This window comes from Cystoisospora suis (genome assembly GCF_002600585.1).
Source record: "Cystoisospora suis strain Wien I chromosome Unknown contig_4191, whole genome shotgun sequence".
Classification (NCBI taxonomy): Eukaryota; Apicomplexa; class Conoidasida; order Eucoccidiorida; family Sarcocystidae; genus Cystoisospora; species Cystoisospora suis.
The window spans coordinates 7,813-24,021 of record NW_027156983.1 but is presented as its reverse complement, the minus strand read 5'-3'; the positions used below and the strand labels follow the sequence as shown (position 1 = coordinate 24,021).

Here is a 16,209-nt window from a genome sequence, read left to right as displayed (position 1 = left end):
CGTTGAGGGAACCTCTTTAGAAGCCACCCCGCAACGTTGAGGGAACCTCTTTAGGAGTCACCCCGCAACTTTGGGTGAACATTCCTAAAATTCACGCCGCAACCAGCTACGCTGGACTAACCTTCCCTAGGAGGCACGTACTGCAGTATAATCTGCCAGCTTTGTTGCCAAACGAAGGTAGGCCCTGCGACACGGCGTTGGCGGCTGGTTCCGCTCTTGTGTTCCGACAAGTTGCTGTCGGGAGCGTCGGTTTCTGCCGTTGCTCCGCTCTACTCCGTCCGGCTTGCTTTCTCGTCAGAGTAATCAGCAGCCCGCGGCAGTACCATGGCCTTCAGTCAGGAGGGCCTAATCGAGGTCATCGGCACGTCGAGGATGATGTCATGAGAGGGAGAGACCCGGTGAATTTACTGCCAGAGAGGACAGCTGCAACGCGGATGTGCAAGACCCGCGTAATAGACCGGGGGTTCCGCTCGCGCGCTCAAAGCCCCACGCAGGTGGCCCTCGAGAAGCTCGCTCTACCGGCATTGGTGGTGTTAGGCCGTGCCCACTCGGTCATCACTCACGATGTCGAACCTTCTTACAGTTCCGGCTTAAAAGCGCAGCCACATTCATTTTGCGGCAACTCTGGTACGTTTTCTGGAGGCATTCAAGGCGGGATCATGGAAAGTTGAGATTTGCAAGGACGATAGCGGTGCTAGTCAAAAAGTCAAGGAGAAAAGGGAGAGTTTCGTGGATCGCGCACGGGCCCGAGAAGAACTTGTTCGTTGACGACGTGGCTCTAAGGCGCCGAGGGGAAGGGAATCTTCTCGAGGCTGGCGGGGGAGGGGGGAGCCCAGCTCAGCAGGTGAGCACTAGGCTAGATGCTGATCTTTCATTCCGCTCAGCAACTTTCTAGCGTAGTGCTTATGAGTCTCGTCTTCGAGTAGTTGTGCGTTTCCAACAGAAGAACTCAGTCACTGCAGCATTCATCAGACCTAAAACCTCCGGCAAAGTAGCACTTGTCCGGCGTCACATCGCGGCTATTCCCGTAGCTCATGGATTCACATACTGATAGGTTATCTCGGGCGCCCGGCCGCTTGCCTCAGGGACTCCTCCCCAGCACTTGATCCCAAAGCCGTGCGCGACGGAAAGCAACACCCAGATATGTTCTTGGTGAACGAATCTTGCAGGAAACAGTGACTGCGGGGCAGACGGCCGGCAAGGCGTCTGCCGTCTGTGCTGCCAGCTCCACCCTGGCGGCTGCCCCGTGTCTCCCCGAGTGGCGACCGGGGGCCACCGTCGACGTGAAGGCTTGCAAGCCGTGCCTCCCCGATGCTTCTAATGCAAATCCTCCATTGAGGGCGTCTCCGATCGGGTTTTGAAATTCGATTTCGTGGTGGGAGGTAAGAAGTGCTTGCTGCCGTGGAGAGAGCTCTCGTCCGTTCGGGGAAGGAGTGCCGCGCACCGTGGCACGACAACCTTTGTACACATGCAAGCGGGAAGATCTAGAAGATTTGCCGTTGAAGGCGGCGCTTACTGAGGTAGCCAGCCGTGTCGTTCAGTCATTTTTGAAGGCTGAGCCGTGGTCATCGGCGCATCGAGAATGCCGTCCTGAGAGGGAAGAGAACCGGCGAATGTATTGCCAAAGAGGAGAGCTGCATCGCGACATGTCCAGGAGCAGCTTAGTGATCCGGGGTTCCGGTCGCGCTCTTAGAACCCAGCGTTGGGGATCATCGACAAGCTCAATCTCTCGGAGTCTGTGTTGTGAGGCCGCATCACTCGGTCATCTCCCACGATGCCGGACCCTCTTACAGTTCCGGCTTAGAAGCCGCAGCTACATTCATTTCGTGGCCACGCGGGTACGTTCTCTGGAGCCATTCAAAGCGGAATCATGAAAAGTTGAAATTTGCAAGGACGATAGCAGTCCTTGTCAGAAAGTTAAGGAGAGAAGGGAGAGTTTCGTGGACGGCGCAGGGGCCAGCAGAAGAAACTGTCCGCTGACAACATGGCTGCGACGAGCCGAGGGGAGGTAATTCTCTCGAGGCTGGCGGGAGCCGAGCTCGGCAGGTGAGCACTACGTTAGGTGCTGATCTTTCATCCCGTTCCTCGTCTGGCTTTCTGGCCTTCGTAGTCTGCGGCCTCATTGCTGCTGCCTGTGTCGTGGCTCAGGGGCGGACGCAGAATGAGAGCAAGGGGCAGCATGCGGGAAGAGCTGCAGTAGTACTCCTTCAGTCTGGTTCGTCGTGCGGCTCTCAGAAGTTTTCTATAGTGTCTTCCGAGCCAGCGACATAAGATGACGAATTTTTACGTTACCACTGCCGAGGAAGCAGAGGGTGCCGGTTCACTGTGAGATTCTGCTCCTTTTCCTCTTCACGAGCCAAGCCTTCGGCACTTCCGCGCCGAAGGACGTGAGGTCGACGCAGGCGCGCGAAGTAGCCAGATCTGCGCTAGGGGCCGTCCATGTATCTGGCTGCGCCTCAAACTGTGCACGTGGGAGCTTGGTGAGGCGGGGAGGGCACCGCAGTGGAGCCATCGAACTCGCGGAAGCTTGAGATAGAATTCCGGTTGTTTTCGGGGAGCCCTCATTCATCAACCAGCTCACGCATCTGCCACGAGCGCTATTTATTACATCTATGGGAACCCAACAGAGTGATTTACAGGGACACAAGTGGTTGAACGATTGTAAGGTGACTGAGTGTAGAACCAGATAATGCCACAACCAACGCGGAATGAAATCCATACGTCGTTCGTGTCACTATAGTTACGAGCACCAGTCTTCTAGTCAACTGCGCCGAGTTTTGTCTCTCGGTGAAGTACGGTTCAACTTAAGCAGGAGAGTCAAGTAGGTGCGAACCGCACAAGGACTAGTTATGTTGCTTACTGCACGTCCTTTCTTCTCGCAGTGGCTTTATCTCGTTCTTAAAGGTCTTTTTTGTGTGAGCCACTGACCCCCGGAGACGGAATTTCCGCAGCGCGTGTTCCTATACATAGTCCTTGTGGCTTGTGGATGGCCAAAGCCTTCCGTTGGTTTTATTCTTGTCACCCTTAGTGGTTGTTGGTGTCGCCGCTTTCTTTGGCTACAGAGTCCGCGAGAGAGCGCGCGGCAATGTTCGCTATAGCCGGGCGCTGTAGTTCCGCGGAGACTGAGGTAACTTCTTGTAGATTCGCCCAGGCTGCCCACACTTGTGCTGTTGTCTAAACCGTCAGGAGGGCAGCGTCAACGCCGTGGGGGTACAAAGGTGGCATAGGGAAGTGACGGTCCCCAGTCACTCGAAGACACGTGAACGCAGCGCGGCCCTGGCCGTGCGGCGCTAGGAGAGCGCAGGGACCCTGCCAGGCGGCCTTTCTTTTCGACGAGGGCACATGGAGCGCGGCCAGCGCAGTATGGGAGCTGACGCATTCGTGCCTTTGTAGTGCCGCCAGTGCTGGGTGACCCTGGAGGCGAGTGCGGGTCCGAGTGGTAGCCGATCAGTCGTGAGCTGGCCTCAGCTCGGCTGCTTCCCGATCATATTTGGTGCAGAACGATGTGTCGCGAACTACGAGCTGTGCCGAATGCCTGTTAGGGCAAGTGACCAGCAACAGCTGACGACCGAGGGTGGGTGACGACAAACATGGCGGGCCTCTGGGAGGTACAAGGCGGCGGTTCTCTGTCATCGTCGACATCGCAACCGAGTCTACCGCACATACTTCGGAACGTCGTCGCCTCGAGCGGTCAGGGGTACTTGACGAGCAGGGTGTGTTCGAGGGGATCTCGGGGAAGCTTTGACACTGTCAAGCGTGTCTGCGTTCAGTGGCGGCTTTGATTGGGGCAGGTCGGTCAGTTCGGAATGGAAGTATCAGGGTTGACTTTTCGGGTGAGGGCGGCAACGCATGGGTCCTCGGCGCAGCCCGACGACGTGTGCGAACTGCGGCGGACGAAGGGGTGCGTGAACAGCTGCGACTAGAATGGTCCCTCTGCCATGAATACAGATGTGGAGAACACCCCCCTCGTGTGATGGCGTGTGGTGAGTTGAGTCGCATGTGAACCCGATACGCCAGGGAGATACAGGGTTGGCGTCTGGGGGCACGATCTTTTCTTCCAGCGTGGGCGAAGCGCTGTCACACGGGAAGTTTTTACTACAGTCATCCGCCCGCGGGAGCAACTGAAAGCTCTACAGCTGAAAAATGGTAGAGCGGACAACAGCCCGGGTAGCGAGCTACAGCACACACACCGGACAGCTCCGCTCGCGGTGTGAAGAGTGGCTTGGTTGTGTGTTCCGTTCTGTGCGGCCCCAGTTTTATTGGTCTTTCTGCAGGTCGTGACACAATTCGGCTGAGCGGCGACGAAGGCCGCCGGTCTGGAACAGTCGCTTCGCTGCCGGTCACGGGTGAATCACGCACGCCTGTCACACAGTCGCCTCCGCCCCCGCCCTTCCCTGGACGGTCTTGTAGACTGCAGTCGGCAAGCGAAATGCCTGCGCTTCCAAGCTGCGCAGGCGGGATCGGTGCGGTCTCGCAAGCTGTGGATTCAGAATTCCACAGTCGTGCGGGTGCGCCGGTGCTTAGCTTGGTCTTCGCTGAAGAAAACAAGGCTCCAGCCTTTCCTCTTTGGCCACAACCACGACCGTCCCTGCACGGGCCGTAGGAGAACTGGCCCGCATGCAGTTCCGAGTATGGATTCCCTTTCAGAGTTGCACTCCGTGTTGTTCCGTAGAGTTGCCTCTAGTCCCCAGGGTCTGCGTGTTGCGCGTCGTAGTGCCACAGGTGTCCCCATGACCCCTGTGAGCAGAGAGTAGGTTTGCTGGTGGTGCCACGGCGATGTCAGACCCCAAGCCTTTCTGCGGTGCGTGGCAGGCAACCACATCTACGGGGTGGTCTTCCATCGACGAGAGCACGTCATCTTTCCGAGAGTGGCGCGCTTTCAGCGAGGTGCGGTGGTTATGCGATGCCTGTTGTATGACGTCATGCAGGTGCTCATTCGTGACAGAGACTGGTGGAAGGGGGAATTGCTGCTCGTCGCCTTCTTTTGATTGACCATGATTACGTCACACTAGCGAGGCGATGAGCGGTCGCGCCGGGTCGTCCCTTGCCGTGGTCACCCGTGTGAACGGCCGATGACTAGACCGGAAGGGCGGAAGTTTCTATTGGGAGAATGAGAGGTTTCTGTGGCATTGTTTGACTGTGCCGGCCTGGGGTGATTATGTCGCTGAACACTCAGTGACACCGACCATGTTGGAGTGCCGGACACCACTGTCGGGGCCTTCGATACGAGGAGCTACATGTAATATATCGGCCCGCCGATAGATTGCCAGTTCTCACGGGGAAAGGACGCCTACAATGCATTCGAACCGGGAGCATGCAGCACCACCAGGGGAAGGAATGGGGGACTTCGGGTGTATGTGCTGGTGTTTGAAAAGGACTGCTCTCGGGCTGTTTCGGCAACATTTCAACCTTTTGGGGACTCCACGGTTCCGGTGCCATAGGAGATGAAACTCCAAGGTAACATCGGAGGTTTACGGCGTGTCCCGTTACGAGGGGCAAGGGCTCATTAGTTTATAAATGCAGCTCAGACTATAGTGATGAAGTGCCGGCTGAGTTACAGCTAGCTGCTCACCCACATTTTCAGCACAGACTCAGTCAACAACCTGCCAACGCTGGATCACCAAGAAGACACCGTTGTTGGGAGCGTTCATTCCACTTCTTTCGTGCCCGCCACAAATCACAATCAGTCGCAACCGGCACTGCTCGAGGCCACCGCCAACGGGCGACTGAAAGAAAGCGCTGAATACGTTTATTAGGGGTCGACATTACTAACAGGTTCATTACACCCCGGTTGCTTACTGCGCATACATGTGTTGGCTCAAGTTCCAAGCAAAAAGGTGTTGAGACGTCTAAGACAATCTCTCATTTTGCTCCTGCGCGTGATGCGGTTGATAGCCATGCTGGACAGGGCACTCCGGGGACGCCTCCTGTACAGGCATGGTGCCCGTCATCTGCGTGCAGGCTTGCAAGCGAGGCCGCGATGAAGTTCCCTTCCGTAAACTCTTCACGTGGAGCTCCAGGATGGGAAAGAATGTACTTTAGGCCTCGTAATTTTTGAATTCACTGCCGAAAGGGAAAGGGGTGGGAGTCTGTTGAGCAGAGCTGGCCACCACCCGGGATGGAACTGGTGGGAAACATGGGAAGTCGAAATGCGCTTACCATTGGGTTCACAGGGAACCCGGACAGGAAAGAAAACATCCAGCTGAGGTTAGGGCCTGGTTTGGCAGGTCTCGCCAGCGGTCTCTTCGCGGAGGGAATCAGCCAACGGTAGCAGCCCTTTATCATCAAATCAAGAAGGCCGGGAACGTTCAGCACGGTGGCGGAGACGCAGTCTTAAGGGAGAAAGAGTCCCGGAGTTGTCAGTCACAAAAACGAGCGCTTCGGTGGGAGGTCTCAAAGATCCGCCGAAGAGTTGTGGCCTCCTGGTTGAGCGACGAGAAGGCAACGCGGGGGCTTACCAGCAAGTTCACTAAACCGGCGTAATCCGCCTTGCGTGTACGCTTGTCATTTCGAAGCCAGTCAACTCTGGGGGGGCTAAACAGGAATGAGCTAGTTCAACGACGCCGGCATCTGCAAAGGAACCTGCCTACATCCGCGACGAGAGCCTCCACGGTGTGCGCGGCGGGTGCTCGTTACTGGCTCCATTTTGACAAAATGAGGACAGTAAGTTTTGTCGACTGAGATTTCCATAGATACTGGCCGTGTGGGGCTCGGGTCCGTCATCGATGTCTTCCCCGGGAAGCAGCCCCTGGGCCATTCCAGGATGCCAAACGATGGCTCTGCTCAGTCAGAATTCTGCCGGTAACACACGACGGTCCTCGTTCATCGGCCGAAATTGCTCCTGGTTACAGGCCTGGGGGCCACGGGTACTCGTCGGTGGCGTTTCCCTCGATTACCTTGCTGGAATGCACGTTACGGTGTGTGTTACTGCCTTGAGCTCCCGGCGTTGACCACGGCCCAACCTGAGCCGGCGTCACGCACCGTGACAGCAAGCAAGGGGGAGGGAGACGGAAGTGCAGCTGGCAAAAGTGCGGGGCCTTCACTACCTTGGACGCACAGTTTACTTCCTCGGAAGCTTTAGCGATAGCGGCCCGTAACGATTTTCCGGGAGAGCGCGAGAATTTTGTCACAAGCAGCGATTGTCGGGGTCGAAAGTGGGATTTCCCGGGTGCTTGTCCACCGTCTTAACCTTTCCTTCTACAACTTTCCTGCTTTTGCATAGCATGAGGCACTACTCTAACATGGTCTGCGGAGAAGCCGTCGTAGCAACCCGCAGCACAGCGGAGCCATAACGCAGTGCTTCAGGCGTCACGGCCGACTGCAACCCTAACGTGTAGTGTACGTGCTTTTCTCTGTGCCAGGTGGAACCTGTTGCTTCTTAGGAACCGTCGAGAGGGCAGATGTGGACCTGGCTTCGACACAGATCTCTTGGTGGCGCATAAGCGGCAGGGTAAAGCTGTTTGTGTGTTTCAAACACTAGAAGTCTAAACCAAATTGCCCCAGCAGTCGTGGCACGTACAAGGGCTGAGAACATATGCAGCAACTGTGCTTGCACGGGTGGTTGCATTCAGACTGATGGAGTATATCATGCCCTACTACGTGCTAAGAGTCCTCGGGGTTGTCCGGGGCGAAAGCGGGGATCGGTGATCGCGACGGGACAGTCAACGGGAGACTGCGGTACACTGCTCAAGTGCCTGTGTGAAGCGGTGGTCTGTACCAGGGAGGCTAAGCCTTTCTGACGACCGCGGAACTGGAGACTGTTGAAGTCCCAGTAAGTGTATCGGACTACGCATGAACAGCTACCCTCACGGCAGACTTCTCGGGTTTACCTGTCTAGATTTTTGGGTTGGACTGATCCGTCGCCTCTCTGGCACCAGGAAGTCTGGCGACCAGCAGGTAAGCTGCAGGGTCCGGAAAGAAAAAAAACAGCCGTCTCGTTCTCGCGTACAAAAAAAATAATCCTCGAAGGTCGTTTAGGCGTTTGGTCCACGTGATGCCGTCTGCACCTTTACTCTAGGAGGCCCGTGTCATAGAGAACAGCTAGCCAAGCCGTGAACGCGTATTTTGACACTCCTACCCGCTGTCCCCGACCCCTGGTACAATGAGACTGCAGCAGCCGATCAGCTGGGATTGGACCAAGCGCACCGCTCAACTGACGGAAGAAGTAGAGCTGGAGCCCGTTGGAGTCTCGTCGCTGCAAGGTCCTCGGGAACGGCGTCCGTTCCGAGAGGACTGTGAAGGCAGCTCTTCAGAGTTTGTCCCCACTCAGGGAAAAGAAGAGGGCTGGGCCTTTTCTATGCAGGGCTTTGGCCCATCCAAGGCAGACGGCTGTGCACTATCGCGCAGCAAATATTCTGGTGAACAGTTCAGCGCAGATCTCGAAAGACGGAGAAAAGTAGGGGGGGCTGACTTTCTAGAGAAATGACCCCTCGTTTTTCTCAATCCATCTCCCTATTACCTCAGACGAACGAGCACGCCACGCCACCAACCTGCTGTCCGCTAGTGACGATGACAGGGAGCACGGGAGAGTAGTCTCGACGACGCCGAGAAGGCTGTCATGAAGAGGAGAAAAGCGGGTGCAAATGTTGGACAGGAGCAGCCGCAGGGAAGGCGGGGATCACAATGGGTCGCCGGAGAGCCTCGGCATCATAATAGCGAGACGGAGAGACAACGGCGGAGAAGTTGCCGACAGGCTCCGACGGCTTCTGTCTCGGAGGAGTCTGTAAACTTGATCCCCTCGCCCGGTCACGGAGCTGCTTGCAGGTGTGACCTTGGTGACCGCAGCTATTTTCGTGTTGTGCGGGCGTAAGATCGCAGCTTCGAGGTGTCCCGCAGAACCACGAAGCAGCAGAATTTGCTGGAATGACATGTAGGCACCTGAACGAGACTGACGATGTGACGATGGCTCGATGACCGATCGCCCGGGGGCCGGGGAAGGGTATCTGGTTGGACACGACGATCTCGGCAGAGGGAATGCGGTAGAGAAGATGTCCCCGACGAAGGAAATCCGGCTGGACAAGACAGTGCCGAGGAAAGGAGCGCGGTCGGAGAAGACGACGCCCGAGGCGGCAAAAGCCGATGATGGGGTTGGCGCTGGAGGTAGCTCACCTCACAAACGAAAGCGCTCTCAGCCACCGCCCGCTGTCGCGCCCATCTACCCGCTTGTGTATTTCCTAGTTCAGCGGCGAGCGCATCGGACGAGCTGTTCAGGGAAGGCGGGAAGAAGACTGGGTGGGTACTCGGCTTGACTTCAGCTGCTGGCGTAGCGCAGACGGTCTCGAGCACAGTCAGGGTGGTGTCTGAAGCAACGGGGGAACGGACACAGATTGGACTGCTAGAGCAGAACCCGTCACTTCGTTTCCTCGTCATTATCGTTGTTTCGGCAATTCAAGCAACGCAACTGCCACACATACAACGAGGATTCCGGGCTTGAGATAGCGAAGATATCCTCATGTTGCACGTTCCCATCACGGCACGAACAAAGGGGGTTGACAGGCTAGAGGCTACCCGTCTTGGGCTCACTCCATTGAGGGAGGGAAAACTGGGGTGCCTTCAGCCTCTTGACCACTCTATCCGCTGGCCGGAGTGGCAAGGGATTTCCCTGTATTACTAGGGCTGACATTTTGCCCGCAGAAGCATGCCTTTTTACTATTCACTTATATGTAGATGTAGTTTGGACCTGGTAGTGGTCGGCCCTCTATGTGTATAATCTCGTAGGTAGATCGTAGATCAAGCTTCAATTGGATTCGACCTGTTTGGAATCTGATCAAGAGAGACGCGGAAAGAAAGTTTAGTACCTGCCGCGCTGGGAGCGAAACACAGCCTGCTTTCCAAGCGACGCAGTCTCACCTTTGAGTGAGCGGGCGTCCATCGATCTCCCCCTTTGTCCCCTCTCGACGGACGACCGGAGTGTTGCGGCGAACTAAAGATTCTTTGACAGAACCTCGGTAAAATGACCGGGTTTCCCTCCATGTATTCAGTTGGTGAGTTGCTACGATGTCCCTATGAGAGTGGATGTGCTTCTAGCCCAGACCGCAGCGACCGGGGCGGGAAAGGGGAGGGACAAATGACCCAGCCCGGAGACGTGCGGAAGCAGAGGGCTCATTCTCCAAGTAAAGGCATGTTCAGGGATGTAGTGATAGGGGTTTCTACTACTGCTAGAGGGTCCGGCGGTGGAGCCCTGCGGAACTCAGCGCTCGATTGCCTGGATGCAATCTTAAGAGTCCGTCGACAAGCTTCCACTTTTCAATGTGGAAGTGTCTTTGCACTCAAGAGATGCGAAGAGCCGCAGTCGTTTGTCTGGCTGACGCTCTTGTTGCCGTTCTGCCCTGCACGGCACGGCAGGAGCACATATTTTGGTTGGTGACTTCAGGCCACGGCGGTATTCGTCGTGTGGCTGTGGTCGGGAAGTCGGTAACCGGTCCTACTGGCGTTTACCGATTCCGGTCGCTATGATTATTCTCCATGTAACGAGGCGGAGAGACCCTGGCTCGGTGCGCCCGGACCGATGATGAAAGGTGAGGAGAGCGCAAGGAGCGTCTCCCGCCATACCGTCGGGATTTGGCCTGACGGCTCGCCCTTTTTTTGACACAAGAATTTCACTACTTGTTGGGCCTACGATTGCCCGAACCAGGGAGAAAAGCTACCAAATGTTTTTGATGAGTTTTTCTTCGCGAGAAAAAAGCATCGCTCTTGGTAACAATGCTGGTGAGAAACGCCGCTGCTCGGGCCTCGACTGCAGCCGTTCTGGGGGCGGCTGTCCGACTGTCTCCGTGGCCCGACGCGGGCGTGAAGGCTTTTAGGCGAAGCCGCGATGAGGCTCCCTTCTCTAAACTTCCGGCTGAAGGTACTCCGTGGAGAAGTATGCAGTTCTTGGCTCTTGGTTCTAGTGGGAAAGGAGCCAACGGGCTGTATCGACGAGAGCTTCTGCTCACACCACCGGAACTACTGTGCGTCCTGGACGCATGTCCTTTGTCTTTCCTGTTCACAGGCAACTAGAGAGTGGAGAAATGTGGTCGCTGGAAGGCAACACTGGTTTGCCAACAGGCTTTTTGTCATGTACCGTCTCTAATAGCTCCAACCTGCCGTCGCTTCGCGAGGATAAAGAGCGCGACAGTACGTTGTATCCTTTGATAGAGAGGGCCAAGGCGATCGTCAGCACCGGCAAGGCTGTCGTGAGGGACAGAAGATCCGGAGTTATCTCTGTCCCGGCGCCGCGCTATGATACGAGATCTCTAGGAGCGACTCGAAATGCGTGACAGTGCGATAGAGCGCGGAGACGGCAATGAATGGGGAATAAACCTGTCCAACAGAGACGGGAGTGGTAGGGGACATGATTGTTGGGACTTGTGACACGTCGAAAAGCAAGGTGGCGGTACGGGAGAAAGTAAGATTCGGCTCTTTTTCGCGGTTGGTTTTTTTGTCCACGTGGTCGGCTATCGCGTTGCCGCTGTCTCTCTCGTGGCTCGACGGCGGAGGGCAACCGAGAGAGAGGCGCTGAGTTCGCCTTTAGTTTTCTTCTCCCTGCAGCACTGAGGGTCTTCCGTGATTTCTCTAGGAGTCGCAAAGCACGGATGAATCATTATGGCGCCAGTACCCGTGGAGGAAGGAGCGGGAGAGACCAAGTTGGGTGTAAGTTCCTCTTTCCTTTTCACGAGTCGATCCTTTGCCATGTCCACTTGCGAGGTCGGTACAGAAAGAGACCCGCCGTACTAGATGATGTTCAGTCGTGCAGTGGTGCAGCCCGCTCATGGGAGGAATTGTCCACGAAGATATTCCGCTTCTATCCGCTGTCCCCTGAGTGTTGTTATGCTCGTGCTGCTCAGTGAGAGAGAGGGGTGGGGAAGGGCAACGGAACAAGACCTCCTGGTTTCTGAGTGTGTGACCTGTGTGTCTCAGGAAAATAAGGAGGCCGGCACGTGGCCGCCAACTCGGGACACGTGCTTGGGGGATGGCGGGAGGGAGCTTTCCGTCTGTGTTTGTCAGGCCCACGTTGCAGCCCGATGCTTCCAAAGACAGGTCTGTAGAAAGTAGAGATCCACTAGTTCCAGCTGGAGACAGCCAACGTTGGGCTTCGGGCAATAGAGAGGCGTAATCGGCAGAATTGCAGGCGAAGCAACTAATGCACTCTTGGTCGTGGACAGAGTTACGTCGAGAATCCCCGATGGGAAAAAAACACGCCGCCTTTCCCGTGTATCTATCTATCTATTGATCTATCTATCTATGTATCTATCTATCTTTTTTTCTCTACCTATCCAGGAGCATCAGTCAGCATATCGTGGCGGCTGTTAGGCCCTCGAGTGCCTCCAGTCGTTCCTGAGGAAGATCGTCTGTCTCTTCTCCGCGTCCAAGTGCAGGCGCGCGGTTGTCTCTTACTTGTTTCATTGAAGGGACGTCAAGAATGTAGCGACCTTAGCGTCCTTAGGAATGTCCCTCCCACTCGGTGGTTGACAGCTGCGTTTATCATAAGTGTCTGCGTGAAGCTGGAGTCAGTGCTTACATTTGCTGCGCCTCGTTAGAGAACAGCGCAGCAGAGCTTCTGAGCAGTAGGAGATTGCGAATGGACCGACCACGAGGCCACTTCCTCATGCTTAGGCGTAGGGTCCGTGGTCCTCTCTTTCTTCTGTCCGGTGTTGTGCTTTTCGTCTCTTTCTTTTGCTTCTCTCTCTGAATGGCCTCAGATGGTTTCTGCTGTCTGAACTGAATAGCCGTTTCACGCCGGACTCCACCGAGACCCATAGGATTCACCCAGTCCTGAAGGGATGAGGAGGGGCCGGTAGTGGGTTTGATGGACCCCGGTGCAGCAGTACCTGGGGAAGAGCTATACGAAAGAGAGTAGAAGGTCGGGCAGGTACATGCACATGTATATATGTACGACTAAGTATGAAGATCGCGTTAGACAGGGTTTCCGAGGACTAGTGTCGAAGAAGATACATCGCTCATGCCTGCAGGCCAGTACAGACCCTGTTAGGGATTCGCATGTCTCAATATACAGATATACACATCTACGCTACACGCCCTGTATAAACTGGAGATTCACATAAAGGCAGGTGCAGATACGTGAGCGGAGCCACGTCTAGAATGTGTAGGTGTTCATGCGATATTTCACGAGATAATAGTTTTGACAAGTTTTTTTCGACGGATATGTAAATACAAGACCCGTGCGATATGGGGGTCAGATGAGTATACAGAGTCCGGTAGGACGGTGTGCGTCAATGCGCTCACTCGGCTGGTTTTCAGTTGCTCAGATCCTACGTTTGAAGGTGAAGGTGCGGCGAGAGACGCTACTGACAGCAGTTCTCAGCTCTTTCTCTTGGCTAGCTGACGGAGGGCTCACCGGATGGTCGGGGCTAGTCGCGGGGTTTGCTTTGTAGACGAACTGCGCTACGCATTCACGTCGTCGGATAGCAAGGTTGCCTCAGCCAGTAGTAGTAGTACGGAGAAGGGGAGACAGTCTTGTAGACGTTTGAGGTTGATTGGTCGCAGGGAGTGCCGACCATTCCATCCCCTGGTCCTCCACGACCCTATGAAGCGCCCCTGGGTCGGCAGGACGCAGGCTCCTACCGAAACAGCCGGCGGTTCTAGCGAGGGAAGGAGGGGCTTCTCCCGTCCCGCAATGTTGTGTCTTTTCTCCGTTTTCGCGTGGTGCTTGTCTGTGTCACCGCGTTCCACATTGCCTGCCCCATACTAATTCCGAACTCGGAGGCCATACTCCGAATAATAAGTTAGTCGGTCTAGAAAAAATGTGGGTGCTTGTGCAAGGTTTCACCGCTTTTTACCTGATCCAACCCCTACTACTTCCGAACTCGGAGGCCGTACTCCGAATAGCAAATTCCTCTGGTGTGCAAAAACAAGGAGTCGTACCAACTGAGGGCGCTGACGGACAGACGGCATCTAGGAGTACTGCAGGTGCGGCAGCGCCTGGGCGGCACAAAGGAATGGAGACACAGATCTGTATGCCCAAGCCTGGTGTGCATGTGCTTCTTGCCTTTCGGGCAACGTGCAATGGGCTATGGCAAATATAGATCTCCTTCAGGTGTGTGCACTGATAATATAGGGAGAAAGGACAGCAAAAAACGGTAAAGCCGCTCCGGAGACAACAGCGAGAGACACCAAGGGCCGAGCCCCAGAATCGAGGGGGGTGGCACCACTGCCGGAGAATTGAAGAAAACCGTTGAGAGTTGCGAAGGTCTCTGTGCTGTATCGGCACGTGGAGGAGCTTCTGGCCAGGAAGAGGAAAGTATGTAGAATCTCCAGGTCCGCGAGGCCCTGCCGCGGAGATGTTCCGGCGACACGCGGAGTGCGGCACGAGCGAGAGGTAAGACAGAGGGAGGCATTTCATGCGCAGGTTTGCTGCGAGTCAGGCCAGTCACACTTCGTCAGGAAGCATGTTCTCTTTTACAGCACAGACGCCTTCCCAAACTACAAGGTGCTGAGAGCAAGCTCAAGGGGAGAGACAATCCGACTGCTAGATACATTAGGTGAGCGTCCCCATGAAGTGGTGCGCCCTTTATAACAGCTAACTGAATAAACCATTTGACGTGGGCGAAACTGACGACTCTTGACACATATTACCAGACAGCAGGTGCAGACAGTTTCAGACACTCGAAACTCCGCGGATTTTGTGTGTTGGAATTCAGCGAGTCGTCCCGACAGACTTTTTCCGCGAGGGAATCATGCAGCGACCCGCTGTCTCGAATCGGCATAGGAATGACGGTTCTGCTTCTCTCCGTCACTACATTTTAGCGGACCCCGAATGAGGATGGTCGGGTATGAAGACCGCCCTCGCGTCTTTTCAGGGGGTGCGATGTTTGTGGTCGGAGGAGCAGAGGTCGTCATCGCGTGTCCTGTCTAGGCCGCCACCAACCATGCGACGGCGCCGAGGGCGTCCCCGCCTGGAGGGGTGCAACCGTGATGGACCTCGTCATTGGTAGTGCTTCAGTTACATCGATTCCCTCGAGGAAAGTGCATTTTTCAGGTTTCTCTGGATTTTCTACTGGAAGGGAAGCGAAGGGGTTGTCTGTCTAGTGAAGAGAACTTCGCCGATCCCCGGCAGAAACAGTCTTGCATCGTCAGACGGTAGGCTGTCTACTAGACAGTTTAGAAGATCTCTCCGAAAATGAAGAAAGGACGCTTGATCGTAGTGTTTGCGTCAGTAGGATGCTTTCTTCTCGTTCCCGTGCTGTTGTTGGCCCAGTTGGCCGTCTCGTCAGAAGACTCAGCAGCGCAGCCCAACAACTTTCCCTCTAATAAGGATGGGTGGAGCGGCGCTCGGCAAGACGAAAAAGATTTTTTGCGGGAGGAGAGACCTGAAGTCAGCGTCTTGCAAGGGAAGCGGCGCTCCGGTGGGGAATCACCAACGACTGCCGAAGAAACTTGGCATTATAGCCTGACGAAGAGACAACGGCGGGGGTCGTCACGCAGCTCGATCCACTGGCATTTGCCTCGCAAGAGTTCGCGAACTCGATCGTATCGTTCAATGTCGAGCCTGCTTGCAGTCGTGACTTCGATGACTGCAGCTATTTTCCTGTTGTGGCGCCTTGGGAATGCTGTGTTAAGGTGTCTCGAGCAGAACCGTAATACACCAAGATCTGCTGGGACGACCCCCAGGCTACTGGGTATCTCGGACCCTCCATCTTTCGCGGCGTGTGTGGAGGTCGCGAAGAAGAGCCTGTCTAGTGGAGACTCTGGGGAAGACGAGGTCGTGGACATGGCTGTAGGGAACCCGCCTGGGGAAGACGTCGTGGACATGGATGAAGGGAACCCCCCAGGGGAACACGACGTGGAGGCTGCAATACCGATAAAGGCCACTGGCGGAGACGAGTCTGGAGGTATATCAGCGCAGAACAAACGGCGTCATAAGCTATCACGTGTTCTCAGATTTGGTTTTACTTTCATGGTAGGCGCCGCTATCATATTCGCCATTTCTCTTCAAGTTTGGTCGATGGTCGGAGAAGGAGCGGGGGGAGTCGCACAGATAGGCAAAGATGTTCTCACCATTGCCTTAGTTCTTTCCGGAGTGCTGACCGCCTGTGGTGATTTCTTCGCAGCAGGGCGTGAAACACGAGGGAATACCTCTGTTGGTAGTACACTCACAAGGTCGATGCAGAAGCGAATCGCTAATTTTTTCTTCCTGTTCACTGTTCCGGTGCTCACCATCGTAGCATTGCACAAAGACACCATCGGGGGGCCGTTGCCACTTGTGGTCGT

General features: G+C 55.5%; 2 protein-coding genes across 2 annotated transcripts, besides 1 other annotated feature; both read left to right on the top strand.

Moving 5' to 3' along the window:
- The first annotated feature begins 1,321 nt into the window (after positions 1-1,321).
- On the top strand, positions 1,322-13,156 carry CSUI_007787 (uncharacterized protein). The gene is made up of 3 exons (XM_068067930.1): positions 1,322-2,046; positions 3,187-6,663; positions 7,362-13,156. Exon 1 carries the CDS (start codon positions 1,614-1,616, stop codon positions 1,872-1,874), a length of 261 nt encoding a protein of 86 aa, XP_067920097.1. The 5' UTR covers positions 1,322-1,613; the 3' UTR covers positions 1,875-2,046; positions 3,187-6,663; positions 7,362-13,156.
- A 633-nt stretch (positions 13,157-13,789) lies between these two features.
- Positions 13,790-15,399, top strand: CSUI_007786 (uncharacterized protein; the record flags this gene model as incomplete). Its single annotated transcript, XM_068067929.1, has 2 exons — positions 13,790-14,317; positions 14,640-15,399. A coding segment is annotated over exon 2 (279 nt), but the record flags the coding sequence as incomplete, so codon positions are not given.
- A 593-nt stretch (positions 15,400-15,992) lies between these two features.
- Positions 15,993-16,076: a sequence feature (Short protein (CSUI_007785, PHJ18388.1) was converted to a misc_feature.).
- Between the last annotated feature and the right edge of the window lie 133 nt (positions 16,077-16,209).